The sequence below is a fragment of the Solea senegalensis genome, linkage group LG17 (assembly GCF_019176455.1).
Source record: "Solea senegalensis isolate Sse05_10M linkage group LG17, IFAPA_SoseM_1, whole genome shotgun sequence".
Classification (NCBI taxonomy): domain Eukaryota; kingdom Metazoa; phylum Chordata; class Actinopteri; order Pleuronectiformes; family Soleidae; genus Solea; species Solea senegalensis.
Window position 1 is genome coordinate 4,699,821 of NC_058037.1, and position 12,709 is coordinate 4,712,529.

General features: G+C 45.0%; 1 protein-coding gene across 1 annotated transcript; it reads left to right on the top strand.

Moving 5' to 3' along the window:
* The first annotated feature begins 7,513 nt into the window (after positions 1-7,513).
* flrt2 (fibronectin leucine rich transmembrane protein 2) lies at positions 7,514-9,697 on the top strand. The gene has a single exon (XM_044049197.1). It carries the CDS (start codon positions 7,590-7,592, stop codon positions 9,570-9,572), a length of 1,983 nt encoding a protein of 660 aa, XP_043905132.1. The 5' UTR covers positions 7,514-7,589; the 3' UTR covers positions 9,573-9,697.
* The last annotated feature ends 3,012 nt before the right edge of the window (positions 9,698-12,709 follow it).

The following is a 12,709-nucleotide window of genomic DNA, read 5'->3' on the forward strand; positions in this document are numbered from 1 at the left end:
CAGCGACATTCCTGCGCTGCACACGGAGCGGTGACTTTCACTTCACGACCGATCGAAGGAACACAATGGAGTTTTAAGAAAGTGTTCAACCCGCAGCCTCGGAAGTTAATACAAATGATTGCTACAAACGCCTGGACTTGATGACTTAGTGCAGAAAGTACAATACTGTTATCAGACTTATAGACTGACTGCATTTTCACAGTTTCAGAGTAAAGCTTTTTTTCTTGCAAATTATTTGCACGTGGCAAATTGCGACTATTATTCTTTGGGATCGTTTTCCCGAGCTCCCTTTTCCGACAAATTCACAGCTAACCAATTAGAACGAGTGTTGATGGCGTACAGTCTGCTGTGTGTGTGTGTGTGAATGTGACGCATTGCTTTTCCCCTCGTCCTCATAATTTGTTCGTTTCTTCTCATCACGATCGATGTGCACGAGAGGGTGCGATCGTAATTTTCGCGTCCGTATTTTCTGCACTGTAGTCCAGTATACTCGCAACGTCCAGTGTTTAAAGGAAAGAAGTAATGGGTGTGGCCTTCCATTTCTGTCGCAAGTTGGAAATGGGGCGTGACGTCACCGCTGAGTTGACTGCCTTCACATTGAGTCGTAAAATAAAGGTGGACGCAAATGTATCTCGTGCTAGCCATTGTTAGCTAATGTTAGTAATACAACGCTGTACGTGATATTATAACAGTAACTGACTTAACGTGAATCAAATAGACACAAGAGAAAGTAGCTACTAGTAGTAGTGACAGTCATTTTTTAATCTGACGTCGCTGTTTGGGGGTTGGAAATCCGACTAGAGTGTTCCTGTTGAAACTTCCGACTAGGAACTTGGAAATTCAAACTTCCGAAGTGCCAAAGTGACAGACCCCAAACTTACAGCTTAGGGGAAGTAGTTGTCGTGGACTGAAAAAGAATAATAAAGAACAACAAATGAATGCGAATTCCTACAAGTGTTGTGACAAACTTACCAAACAAACGTTTATTTCCATCTTAGAAAAATATGACACAAAGAATACTTGCTGCTGACTGAGTCAAAGATTTAGATTAAATTGTTTTGTTTTTTCCACACTTTAATTTCACAACAAGCAAATCATTTGAATTCAAATGACAGCTCTTCTGTTCTGGATACACATTATACTGTAGATTGTTTTTATTCACCCACCGATACCTAAAATGAATTCATCCTAGCTTCATTATTTTAAGTAATTTTTGATTAAACTATTTTACATCTTACATCTGCTCACATATTTCTCTTGACAACAATGAGCAAATCAAATTAACACACAGGATAATAGCTGTAGCACATTTGCCTATGGCCCCCTTTCACTCGCATTGAAGTGTCTGTCATTTTATCCCCATTTGTGTGCCAGAATGAGACGTTCCATAATGTCGCGTCGACCAGGAACAGAGCGCACAACAGCAAAACATGTCCATCAAGGAGACAATAAAAATAGGCTGTTTCCTCTAAATTCACTCAATCAATAATTCATGCCGTGCACAGCGGCTTGATTTATGAAGGAATTAAATGTTGTGGACTGGGCTTCGAAACGGGCCGTCCATCTCGAGGACGTGGCAGCCAAAATTAAACATGAAAGGCAAACACAGAACAACCAAATCATCTCACGGAGCCTTGACGTATCAGGAGAGTTAACGACGGCACACACTGCACGGCCAGATTGGATGAAAAGACGCTGGTGGATTTGAACAGGAGCTACATAATTTATTAGGAAGGTTTTCATCCCTGGTGGGGCGGGGGTGTGGGGGTGTGGGGGGGTCAACATAAGTCAAAGAGCCACATTAAAACTATTTGGCAACAGAGGGCCGAGATCAAAGGCACGCGTGCACCTGCTGACCTGTGGGGATCCATGACTCCTGTTTGCCTTTACGATCCTATAGCTTTGGTTGTAAAGTAACCTGGAAAGCAGAGAACGTGACAGTTTAAGTATTTCCTCAGACAAACTGAAACACGATCGCTCCCTTTTCACTAATTTACTGTATATAACCGTCCTGTGTGAGGAAATATAAACGGTGACATGTATGTGGCTTCCATACGTTTGTTTTTGGTTCATTTGTTTCTGTCCAGGTCACTTTTTAACGCAGAGCTGCTTTTTCTCCACACAACATAGAGCTCTGTGATATCATTTAATAAAATATACTGTATCATAATCTAATTTGCTTCCATATAGCAAATAACAAAGGTTTCGTTATGAGTCATTATCATGTTTATGCAGCATGAAAATACTTAATTGCTATGAAATGTTTTGCCCGTCAGTGTTTGCTGTTTAATGGCCATGGAGAATTAAAAGTGTTCTTTCTTCAAGTTACAATTATTGCACAAGTTATTCTTTAGTTATTGGACCTTTTTACTGTGATATTTATCAGTATTGACTGATTTGAAAACAACATTTTCGGGCCTTATCGTCCAGCCCTAAGTCAACAGACTGTTGTCCCTGAACTGACGGTCACATTACACATCTGTTTGCTTTTTTATTGACATATGGTGTATATAATATATATATGACCATGGAAACTTGCACCTGGAAGTTTGAATTCATATATTTCACCTCCTAGGTCAACACTATTGTCAGAGAAGTTATATCTACAATTATATACAAGTATTTAGATATAAACATGCACTCATCTCTGAGTCAATGTTCATTTTACGTTCAGTACCCAAAGAGTAACCTGAGATAAAGAGTTGTTTGGGAGACAGTTAAATGGGACAAAATTAAAACAATCTAATTGTGGCACAAATAAAAATGAGAAAACATTTGCATTAATTAAGAATTGCATGTATCCATTATTTTCATAATCATTGTTCTGCCAATTGTTTTCTTGATTAAGCGAGTAATCGTTTGTTCCATAACATGTTGAAAAAAGTCGATCAATGTTTCTCAAACCTGGAAATGATGATGTTCTCAAATGTCTTGTTTGGTCCACAAACTAAAATGTTTGTGTTTAATGATTTATTTGTTATACAGAGCACAGAACCTGGGAAATATTCACATTTATGAAGCTGCAAAAATCTGAAAACTTGTTTTAATTCTGAAAAAAACACTAATTTAGTAATCAATGAACGATTGATTAATCAAGTAATTGTTTCAGCCCTATTTGTAAGATACTTTTGTGTGTGTTCTTGTATTTCTTACATATATAGCACCGTTTGTGGCATAAATCCTAACCTTGTCAGGATCAGTAGTCCTAATGGAGGACAAGACCTGGTCTTAACATGTCAGAATATGATTTCTGAGGAACTGGTTAAGTTTAAGCTAAGATTTGAGTTGTAGTTAAGTTGAGGTTATAACTGGTTATGGTTAAGTTTAGTGATAAAGCTTTGGTTTGACTGTCCAAATCAAGGGAAGTGTCCTCAGAAGAATAGCTGGCCGAACCTGTTTATGTGTGTGTGTGAGAGCGGGAGAGCACACACACACACACACACACACACACAGCAGCAACAATCCTTTAAAGGTATAGGTTTGTCAATACAGTTTAAAAGGTGTGTGGGCGCGTGCCTGCGTCTAGTTATATTTAATAATCCGCGCGCGCAGATAAGGTGAGGATGTTCATCCACATGTAGGTGTGTGTGTGTGTGTGCGTGTGCGTGCGCGCGTGCTGAAGCGCGTGGGCAGAGCTGAATCAGTGAGCTATTAGAGCAAAAGGAGCAATGTAGTCGGATGGAATGACTTTGGCTGTCAGCGCCTCAACTCACTGCGAGAACGGACTCCTCACTTGGGGCTAATTATCCCGCTGTAATTAAACAAAAACGTAAAGATAAATAATTAAAGAAAAGTATATATACCGAATAAGAAGCTGGTCATAAAAAATCAAAATAAAAATAAGAATGGAGAATATTCTTGATGTAGCTGCTAATAAGGCCCTTCAGGGACACACACACTGACCCCCAAGGATACAGCCAGACAATAACATAACTCTAGGAATATATTAAAGCAGCGAGTCCTGTGCTGATTTTTCATTGACAATGTGATTAAAATGCAAATGGAGGCTCGGGCGACTGTGTGGACGTCGGGCGAGGTGTGCGGGGCCGGGCGGAGAGCATATGGGGCTGAAAGTGTGCTGAGAGACAAACTATTTTCTGCAGTGTGAGGGCAGAGCAGCAGCAGCAGCAGCAGGGAGGATCTGTGGCTCAGAGCCATTCGCGGAGCTGCTGGGGGAGATGCATTCTTTATTCTGAGGAGGAGGAGTGAGAGAGAGGGAGAGAGAGAGGGAGAGGGAGCGAGAGAGAGAGAGAGAGAGAGGTGAGCAGAGCACACACGTCGCACTATCAACTGAACCCATCTAAGAAAACAACTCGCAGGGAGTCCGGCTCTGAGCTGCGTTCACAGCCACCAAAGGCAACTTGGAGCTTCCCAGCGCAGAGCGCAGCGCACGGACGCAGCGGGGCGTCATGGCCCGTGGTGGCGGAGGATCAGGCGGCGGACACTTCGCTGAGTGTGGAGCGGCAGAAGAGGACGCTGCCATCGCCCTGCCGCCGCTTCCCTCGCTGCAGACGCAGTTGAGTTAAAACCGAGAGTGGACTCTGGACGCTGGAAAACTCACAGAATAATAGTAATAATAATAATAATAATAACAATCATTCATAAATAAATAAAAGAAATCAAGAAAAGTGCGGACGGACGCGCAGCCCCAGCCGTGGAGAGGACACATGCAGGCAAATATGCTGGTGTGGAGACTCAGCGGGTCCAAGCTGCTCAACGGAACCCACTCGCAACAGCGTTACAGAAGGGACCTTTACAGCGGGACCGCGTGAAGGACACAGGCGTCAAGAAAAGAGGGGTTTGCGGGCTTTGTGATGGATAAAGGCTCGACAAAGGTACAGTGGATGTTTCTCGACGAAGCAATAGAGGAATTCGCTGTTTCTAAGTTTTCTATCCTGCGACTACTTTTCCTAATTAAATCCAGAATCATACGTGGGCACCAAAATGTGCTTAAAACAGATGCGCAAACATGTTTCCATCTGTGTTTAAGTCACAGCCCGGAGGCTCCTGCAGGCGCACACCGAGGCTCTAATTCTCACTCTCACTTTTTATATAATAATTCCAATTGATAGTCCGTGTATGTGTCCGCCGATTGGACCTGTGTGTTTTGCAGTGAAAGATAAGAACACACAGAACACGGCTCCACATTTTTTCCCCAGAGAAAAAACCTGACTCTTTTCTTTTTTTTTTTTTCTTCCTCTTTTCTCTCCTCTCCTCTCATGGAGGGGCTTTCACTCTCAATGCACTGCACGCTTTTCAATTCCCCTTTGAAATAATTCATTCAAATGAACACCGCTCACTGGGCAGACTTTGAAGTGCACCTGATCCGCCTCTTATTGCCTCTTAAATGCCCTATCCGTTTTAAACTTTTAATTGCGTTTTCTTCTGTCGCTAAATCCAGGTCTAATCGGATTGCCCTTGCCACACAGCTATCACAGTGTTCATCTGGTGGCGAGGAACTGTGCTCCCTCGGCTGGAAATTAAATAAAAAAAAAAAAAGATAGGTGGGGGGGTGGAGTATTCCCACCTCTTTCCCACATCGATCTGTCCATGTCCACATGTGTCTCGGGCTTGTTTTCGACCAAACGATGTCCAATTTGAATGTTTTAAGGCGGTTATTTGGCTTTTCCCTGTGACATTTTATTTATGCAGCTATAATAACCACGATGCTGCTGCCTTCTGCTGTTGATTCTGCTGCTGTGGCAGCACATTTTATCACCTTGTGTGGTTGCTTATCCCACCCCCCCTCCCCTCTCCGAAGCTTATTTGATTAAATTTAGCTCTTTCAATTTAGAAAAGTAGATCACAGATGTGTGTCAAAGGATTGTTTCTCCATCGCTGCCACAAAGAGCCCATGCATGCACGCAGGCTTCATCTCATCAACAAACAGCACAGGGAGTTTGGTTCAGGCTCACTGACAAATGCATGGATCTTTTTTTTTCTTTTTTTAATTTTAGCCTCCCGTCCTTTTCCTTGTGTCTTAAACAAACCAAAACAAATACAGAAATGGCAGAAATTGAGGTGTTTTTTTTTTTTTACAGTTGCCTGTCCAGGTTTGACAAACACTGCAGGACACTTAAATCCACACGTATGCCCGTTACTGTGTTCAAGAAAAAGGAGCCTCCTTACGCGATGTTGTCGGTCTTCACAGTGGCTCGGGGAGGGAGCGTCAGTTAAACTGAGAGCTACAGATGACAACCGGTATCTTTCAATCATGTGGGGGCAGATGAAGGGTTGGAGGAAGGGGAGGGTGGGGGGCATTTGATGGGTCATAAAACTTGGAATAATGGATCTCGGGTTCTACTGGAATCCAGTGGCCTTGGTGCTTTACCGTAAACCTCCTCATGCTGAAAAATGGCCTGTATTGATCATTTATCGCAGGTGGAGCAACTAAATTATTTCCCAGTCCCATTTCATCTGACAGTCATGTTTGTCACTCCTGCCGGGGGAGGAGCTTGTCTCCCTTTTCCTTGAGTGATCCCACTCGTCGCAGCTTTAACTCTTGAGCTCGATGAAGGTGTGTGGACGCTGACGCGTGATAACTAACTCCACCTAAGGCCGCAAGGGAAGACACTGTGTTTACTGTAAGCACTTTGTTTGCACGTGTCCCTCTGCCACTGAAGACACTTTTAACTCCTTTTTCCTGCTTTTCCAGGAAATAGCCCGTGCGTCCATGTTGGCACACAAACAATCTCGCGCATTCTCGTCCGTGTTTCGCTTTTTCCTCCATTAAGCAACACTGATGTTGCTCAGACCCTCGGTGAACCCACGAGTCTCTGTCCTTGCACTGGTCTATTCCTTCCTTTGATGGAGCAGAAGGGATAAAAGCCGTCTTTATGTCTGCGAGACCGGATGTGCAAAGGGCTGTTCTGAATATTTATCAGATGGTTTGACTTTTTTTTCTTTCTTTCTTTCTTCCTTTTTTTTTTTCTATATAAATATCCAGTGCATAGTATGACATCAGCCAGTGAACGGTAGGTTCTGTGGCTCTGTGGGAGAGAGGGGGAAATACAGTTGGTATGTGTGTGCTTGTTTGTATGTCAAATAAAGAGACAGCAGGATGAAAGGGAAAAGAGAGGCCCATTTTTTTCCCAAGAACAGGCCACCCCTGAAAACACTAATCCGGCATTTCTTTGTTTTCCCCACAGGTCTCTGGATCCAAATGTCACCCCCCCTGGACTCTGCCCTGGTCGGGGACCAGCAGTGTGTGACGGACAGAGGAGTGGAGCCCGTGGTGGCTCTCTACTGTGTGGCTTCAAATTGGCCCTGGCTGAGCTCTGCATGGATGAACGAGTGAAGAGTCCGGCTATGGTCTGATGTCTCAGCATGGATGGAGTCAGGCAGAGGACTGGCCACCACTAATGAGACCGTCGCCCTTCAGCTGAGGACTAGCGTTTACAGGATTACTCCCACGGTTTCCTGCTCTTTTCCCAGCTAACTGCATCATTATTTAACTCTCCTAGTTGGACTTTTTGTGAGTAGTTTTTGTGGATATATACGTCATTGCCTTTCCGATTTTCTTTTTTTTTTTTCCCTCACCCAGATTTTTTATTATTGTTGGTTTCCATTTGCCCATTTTCTTTTCCACTATGGAGTTTCTGGCTGGATCCTGGAATAAAGATTGGGCTTCATTCTTGCAGTTTTGGTTGACTGTCATCCTAAGCCTCCAGATGCAATTCAGCCCAGGTACCTCTTGCCCGTCAGAGTGTCGTTGTGACAAAATGTTTGTGTACTGCAATGAACGCAGCCTGACATCAGTGCCTCTGGGGATGGAGGAGGGCTACAAGGTCCTCTACCTACATAACAACCAGATCAACAATGCTGGCTTCCCTATGGAACTTCACAATCTAGCCTCTGTGGAGACCGTGTTTCTCTACGGCAACCAGCTGGACGAATTCCCTGTCAATCTGCCCAAAAACACCAGGGTCTTGCATCTCCAGGAGAACAATATTCAAACAATCTCCAAAGCAGCCCTGGCTCAGCTGTCTAAATTAGAGGAGCTGCACCTTGATGATAACTCCATCTCCACAGTGGGGGTGGAAGAAGGAGCCTTTAGGGAGGCGATAAGCCTCAAACTCCTCTTCCTCACAAAGAACCACTTAAGCAGTGTTCCAATTGGCCTCCCCGAGGACCTGAAGGAGCTGCGGTTGGATGAGAACCGCATTGCTGTTATTGCGGAGGAGGCCTTCCAGAATGTGACACGCCTGCAGCGCCTTCTGCTGGATGGGAACCTGTTGACGGATGAGGGGATCGCGCCAGGGACCTTCCAGGACCTAGCTAACCTCCGTGAGCTGGCACTGGCCCGAAATTCACTCACCTTCCCCCCTCCCCTCCTACCGAGCCAGTCACTGGCCAAACTCAGCCTGCAAGAGAACCAGATCAACCAGATACCTGTGGCAGCCTTTGCAGAACTAAATAGGCTCGAAAAACTGGATATCTCCACCAACCATCTTCAGACGCTGACGCAGGGCGTGTTCGATAGCCTGTCAAGTCTGAGGCATCTCATGGTGCGCAACAACCCGTGGCGCTGTGACTGTGCAGTGAAATGGGTGGTGGTTTGGCTCAAATCCTTGCCTTCCTCCATCAACGCCCGGGGGTTTGTGTGCCAGAGCCCAGAGAAGGTGCGTGGCATGGCGATCAGAGAGCTCACGTTGGATATTATTGAGTGCCCGGTTAATGCCAACCAGCCACCGTGGCCCACCCTCCGCTCCACTCCCCCTCCCCCGCCCACTACTACCCCTGTCACCACCAGGATGTCCAATGTCATCACGACATCTATCCCAAACTACTTTGACTCCCCCTCTCCTCCCTTACCCCCAATCCATAATAACCCTCCTGGGCCCCTGCCTCCTTATGAGGACCCCCTTCAGATCTCCTTCAACGTGATCAACTCCACCAACATCGAGGTGAGCTGGGATTCTTATTTCACTGTCACGGCGTATAAGGTCACCTGGGTCAAACGAGGCCAAACCCAAATAAACGAAGGAATGCGGGAGCGGACGGTGAGTGGGGGGCAGCGGCATATTAGTCTCACCAACCTGGAAGCCCGGTCCGTGTATCGGATCTGCGTGCACGTGCTGGACACCCTTAACTCCTACAGGCCCGGAGAGGATACCATATGCTCCGAGGCCAGGACCAAGTCTGCTTTGTCGACAAAGCCTCCTGGCAGAGACCAAGCTCCTCCGGAGAGCATCAACTCTACTCTGCTAATGGCCGGGATCATAGGTGGGGCGGTTCTTATCATCCTGGTAACGCTGCTCGGCCTGTTCTGCTGGCACATGCACAGGAAGAGCCGGTCGTCTTCGAACAAGTGGAAATACAACCGCGGCAGGAGAAAAGACGACTACTGTGAGGCTGGAACCAAGAAGGATAACTCCATTCTTGAGATGACTGAGACTAGCTTTCAGATAGTGGCGCTGAACAATGAGCAGCTTCTCAAGGGAGATTTCCGCATCCAGCCCATCTACACGCCCAACGGGGGCATTGGATTTAGAGACTGTCACCTCAGTAACAACAGTATAGCCTACTGCAAGAGCAGCAACGTACCCAGTACAGAGTTCTGCCAAACGTGATGCAGCAGCAAACAGTACAGCGGCATTCACACACACACACACACACACACACACGCGCTTAACAAAGACATGCATAAATACACACGCATACACCGTTTGTGTAGACAATAAAATCATTAAAAAAATCTAGTGAAATATAACTGTACTATATATATTTCCAAGTTCTGTCTACAATGTAATTTATACTGTGGATTATAATGTGGGATTCTCTGCTATCTTTTTTATTCTTAGAAAAGAGATACAAGCGTTTCTTCTTCTTCTTCTTCTTCTTTTTTTTTTATAATCAGCAGGGTTTTGAAAGTTGTTTTAAATGGTCAGTACTGTACATGAACAAGGATTTGTACAATCACGGCACCCTGGGTGTAGCTTCTGACAAACGCTGTCGGCCTTGGAAATGTTGGGGGTGCTCACAGAGGGCCGGGATCCTTTGCTAACCACAGAAGCAAAAATATGGCCTTTTTCTTTGCGCTTTGACACACTGAAAACACTCCCCCCAGTACAACAGAACAGTAGTAAAGACAACACAGCACAGGGGAAATCCAAACACTGCTGATTAGAGCGCTGTGGAAATAAAGCACTGGTTCATAGGTGGCGTGTTGTAAAAAGAGAATTGAAGTGCACTTTTCTTATTAATGGAAGCAAGGCAGGAAACGAGCGGCACTGGCGATCACGTGCTGCAGCACTGTGGCCGCTTGTGTGCGGAGAACGTGTTAGTGCTCTTAAAAAAAGCCTGGGCTGAAATTTCTCAAAAGTGCCTTAACTCTAAAAGCATCTTTGTTCCGTCGCTGTACGGCGGAAACAAAGGTGGGCTTTAGTCGACGGACACTTTTGGCAAATTGTGGATGCACACATGTTTAGCTGTCGGTGTTAGTACACGCAGGTGTTAACGTGAGCTTAAAAAGCAACAAAGGTTTATTGTTCCTAATGAGGTACATGGATGTGCTGAGATGTTAGGATCCTGTTGGAAGAAAAACTGCCCTAATTTGCTCTGCTTCTTCTTCTTTTTTCTTTTTTTTTTTTCCTCTCCTCACTGTTTTGGCAAGTGAAGCCACAAGGGGGCATGTGTGGGACAGAGGAATAGAAGGCAAGGCAGATAGATCACTTTTCTTCCACCGTTCCCCTGGAGTCCATTACCCAGACGACATTAGTCACGGCCAAAGTATTGTTTGGAGTATTATTGCTCATCGAGCTACCTAATGATGTGGAATCATTTAAAACTAACAATGTTTTCTGGGTTTGGTGGCGACATTTTATGGATTTTCACTGCTGTGGTCTGTCATGGGGGAAGACCCCTGTTCCTGTGAGCGTGTGTGTGATGAGTTTTGGGAAACACATAATGCTAATGAAACACCCACTTATTTCAGCCTTGTCTCGGCGTTCATTAGGGCTTTTTGATAAATTAGGAAATTACAACAATGAGATCGCACTCCGCCCGTGATCCTCGCGGCGCGCACTCGTGACTGAGCAGGCTCATCCGCCGTCCCATCATTTATCCCTTTGTCTGCGGTTATGAGCCTGTCTACTGTCATTTATGGTTCGCGCTCCCGAACAATGCACCTGCTCACCTCCCGCAGCATCCGCTTCCACGATGGAGATTCTCGCGTCGCACACCTTCTCCGCCCGCGCACCTCTGATCCACCTCTGAGCTCAATTAAAAGCGTTTCCCTGCCTCTCGGCAGCTCTTTGCTTTTTGAGGTGCCAGTGAGAGGTCTTCATTATGCACCTCGTAAGAGGACTTTATTTGATTTGACAACATTTTATTTTGAGGGGCCAAGCTTAAAGAATTTAAGCCCCCGCCCCATTCACCCTCTGTTCATAATCCTCCACCCAAAAAGGGAAGAAAAAATGTAGACCTTATTTTCACTTGGCTTGCTCGGACTGTGTGTGTGTGTGTGTGTGTGTGTGTGTGTTAACTCTTTGAGAGGTTTTGTGGATTCAGCTGCTTCAGCAGACACAGCAGAGCAGCAACACAGACGAGGCCAAAAACAAACTTTAGAGAGAAACCATTTTCAAGGGCTCGTACTCAAGAGTGAATATCTCAAACGTGACTGCACTTCCTGTAACTTCAGCAATAGGTCAGATCAGGATGATTCAGACGTAGGTGCGAGGAGATGTAGACGTTCACGAACACATAAATCAATTTATCCAAGAAAATCTTGTTTGTAATAAGAAGATGTTTTAGTTTAACTCAGTTTATTCAAACAAATAGCAACATCCTGGGGGAGGGCGGGAAAAAAAAAAGCAAAAACAAAATCTATGTTAAAAAAAAAAGCCTTTGACTATTTCATTTCTCTTTCTGTGCGAGTCGTAGCCAATACCACTGTTAACTGCGAGGCCGATGTGGCTTGGTCATGAAACCGTGAAAACCACATTGCGTCAGTTTGATTCTTCTGTGTCTGCAGGCGTGAAACAAACAAAATATGCCGTGTTCACTTGTGCGCTTAATAAACGTCGGTGGGCAGATCTTTGTTTCTTTGCAGATGTGCCACTGGTATCAATCTTCCACTCGGTTTCTCGGCGTCATTTGAAACTGGGCCAGCGTGCGAGACTTAGGGCGAAGTATTTACATTTGGCAGAAATGGATTATGAAGTAAATATACAGGTTTTCTGTATTTAAGAAGTTCATTACCACATAATGAGTGATTTAATCATTAAATGAACAAACTAAACACTCAGTTTTATGATAAGTGAAGGCTTCCATGGGTTCTACTACAGGGTGAATGAGATATTCAGCTGCAACAGATTGAAGTGAAATGTAATGGCTCTTATCATCACATTCCCCCTTTTCGAACCAAAATATTTTCTGGTGTGAATGAACTGACGTACAAGGCTTGTGTAGGTCGGTGTTGATAGGTTGTCTTTGTCGTGATTCACGAGGTCTTCTGTGGTTATCAAAGCGTCCCCGCGTTTCATTTGAACACTTTTCTACTAATATCCACATATCGGCACGTCCAGTCCACAGAGGCACCATGCAGGCCGCAGCTGGCCTGACCTTTGACCCAATCACGAAGAGCACCGAACTATACCGACACTTTCACCAGCTGAGCGTAACAACCCCACGCGGAAGCACATCCGCGTCATAAAATATCGGTTACATCGCTTTTGTTTTTGTTTTTTTTGTCCAGTCAGGTCCAAGT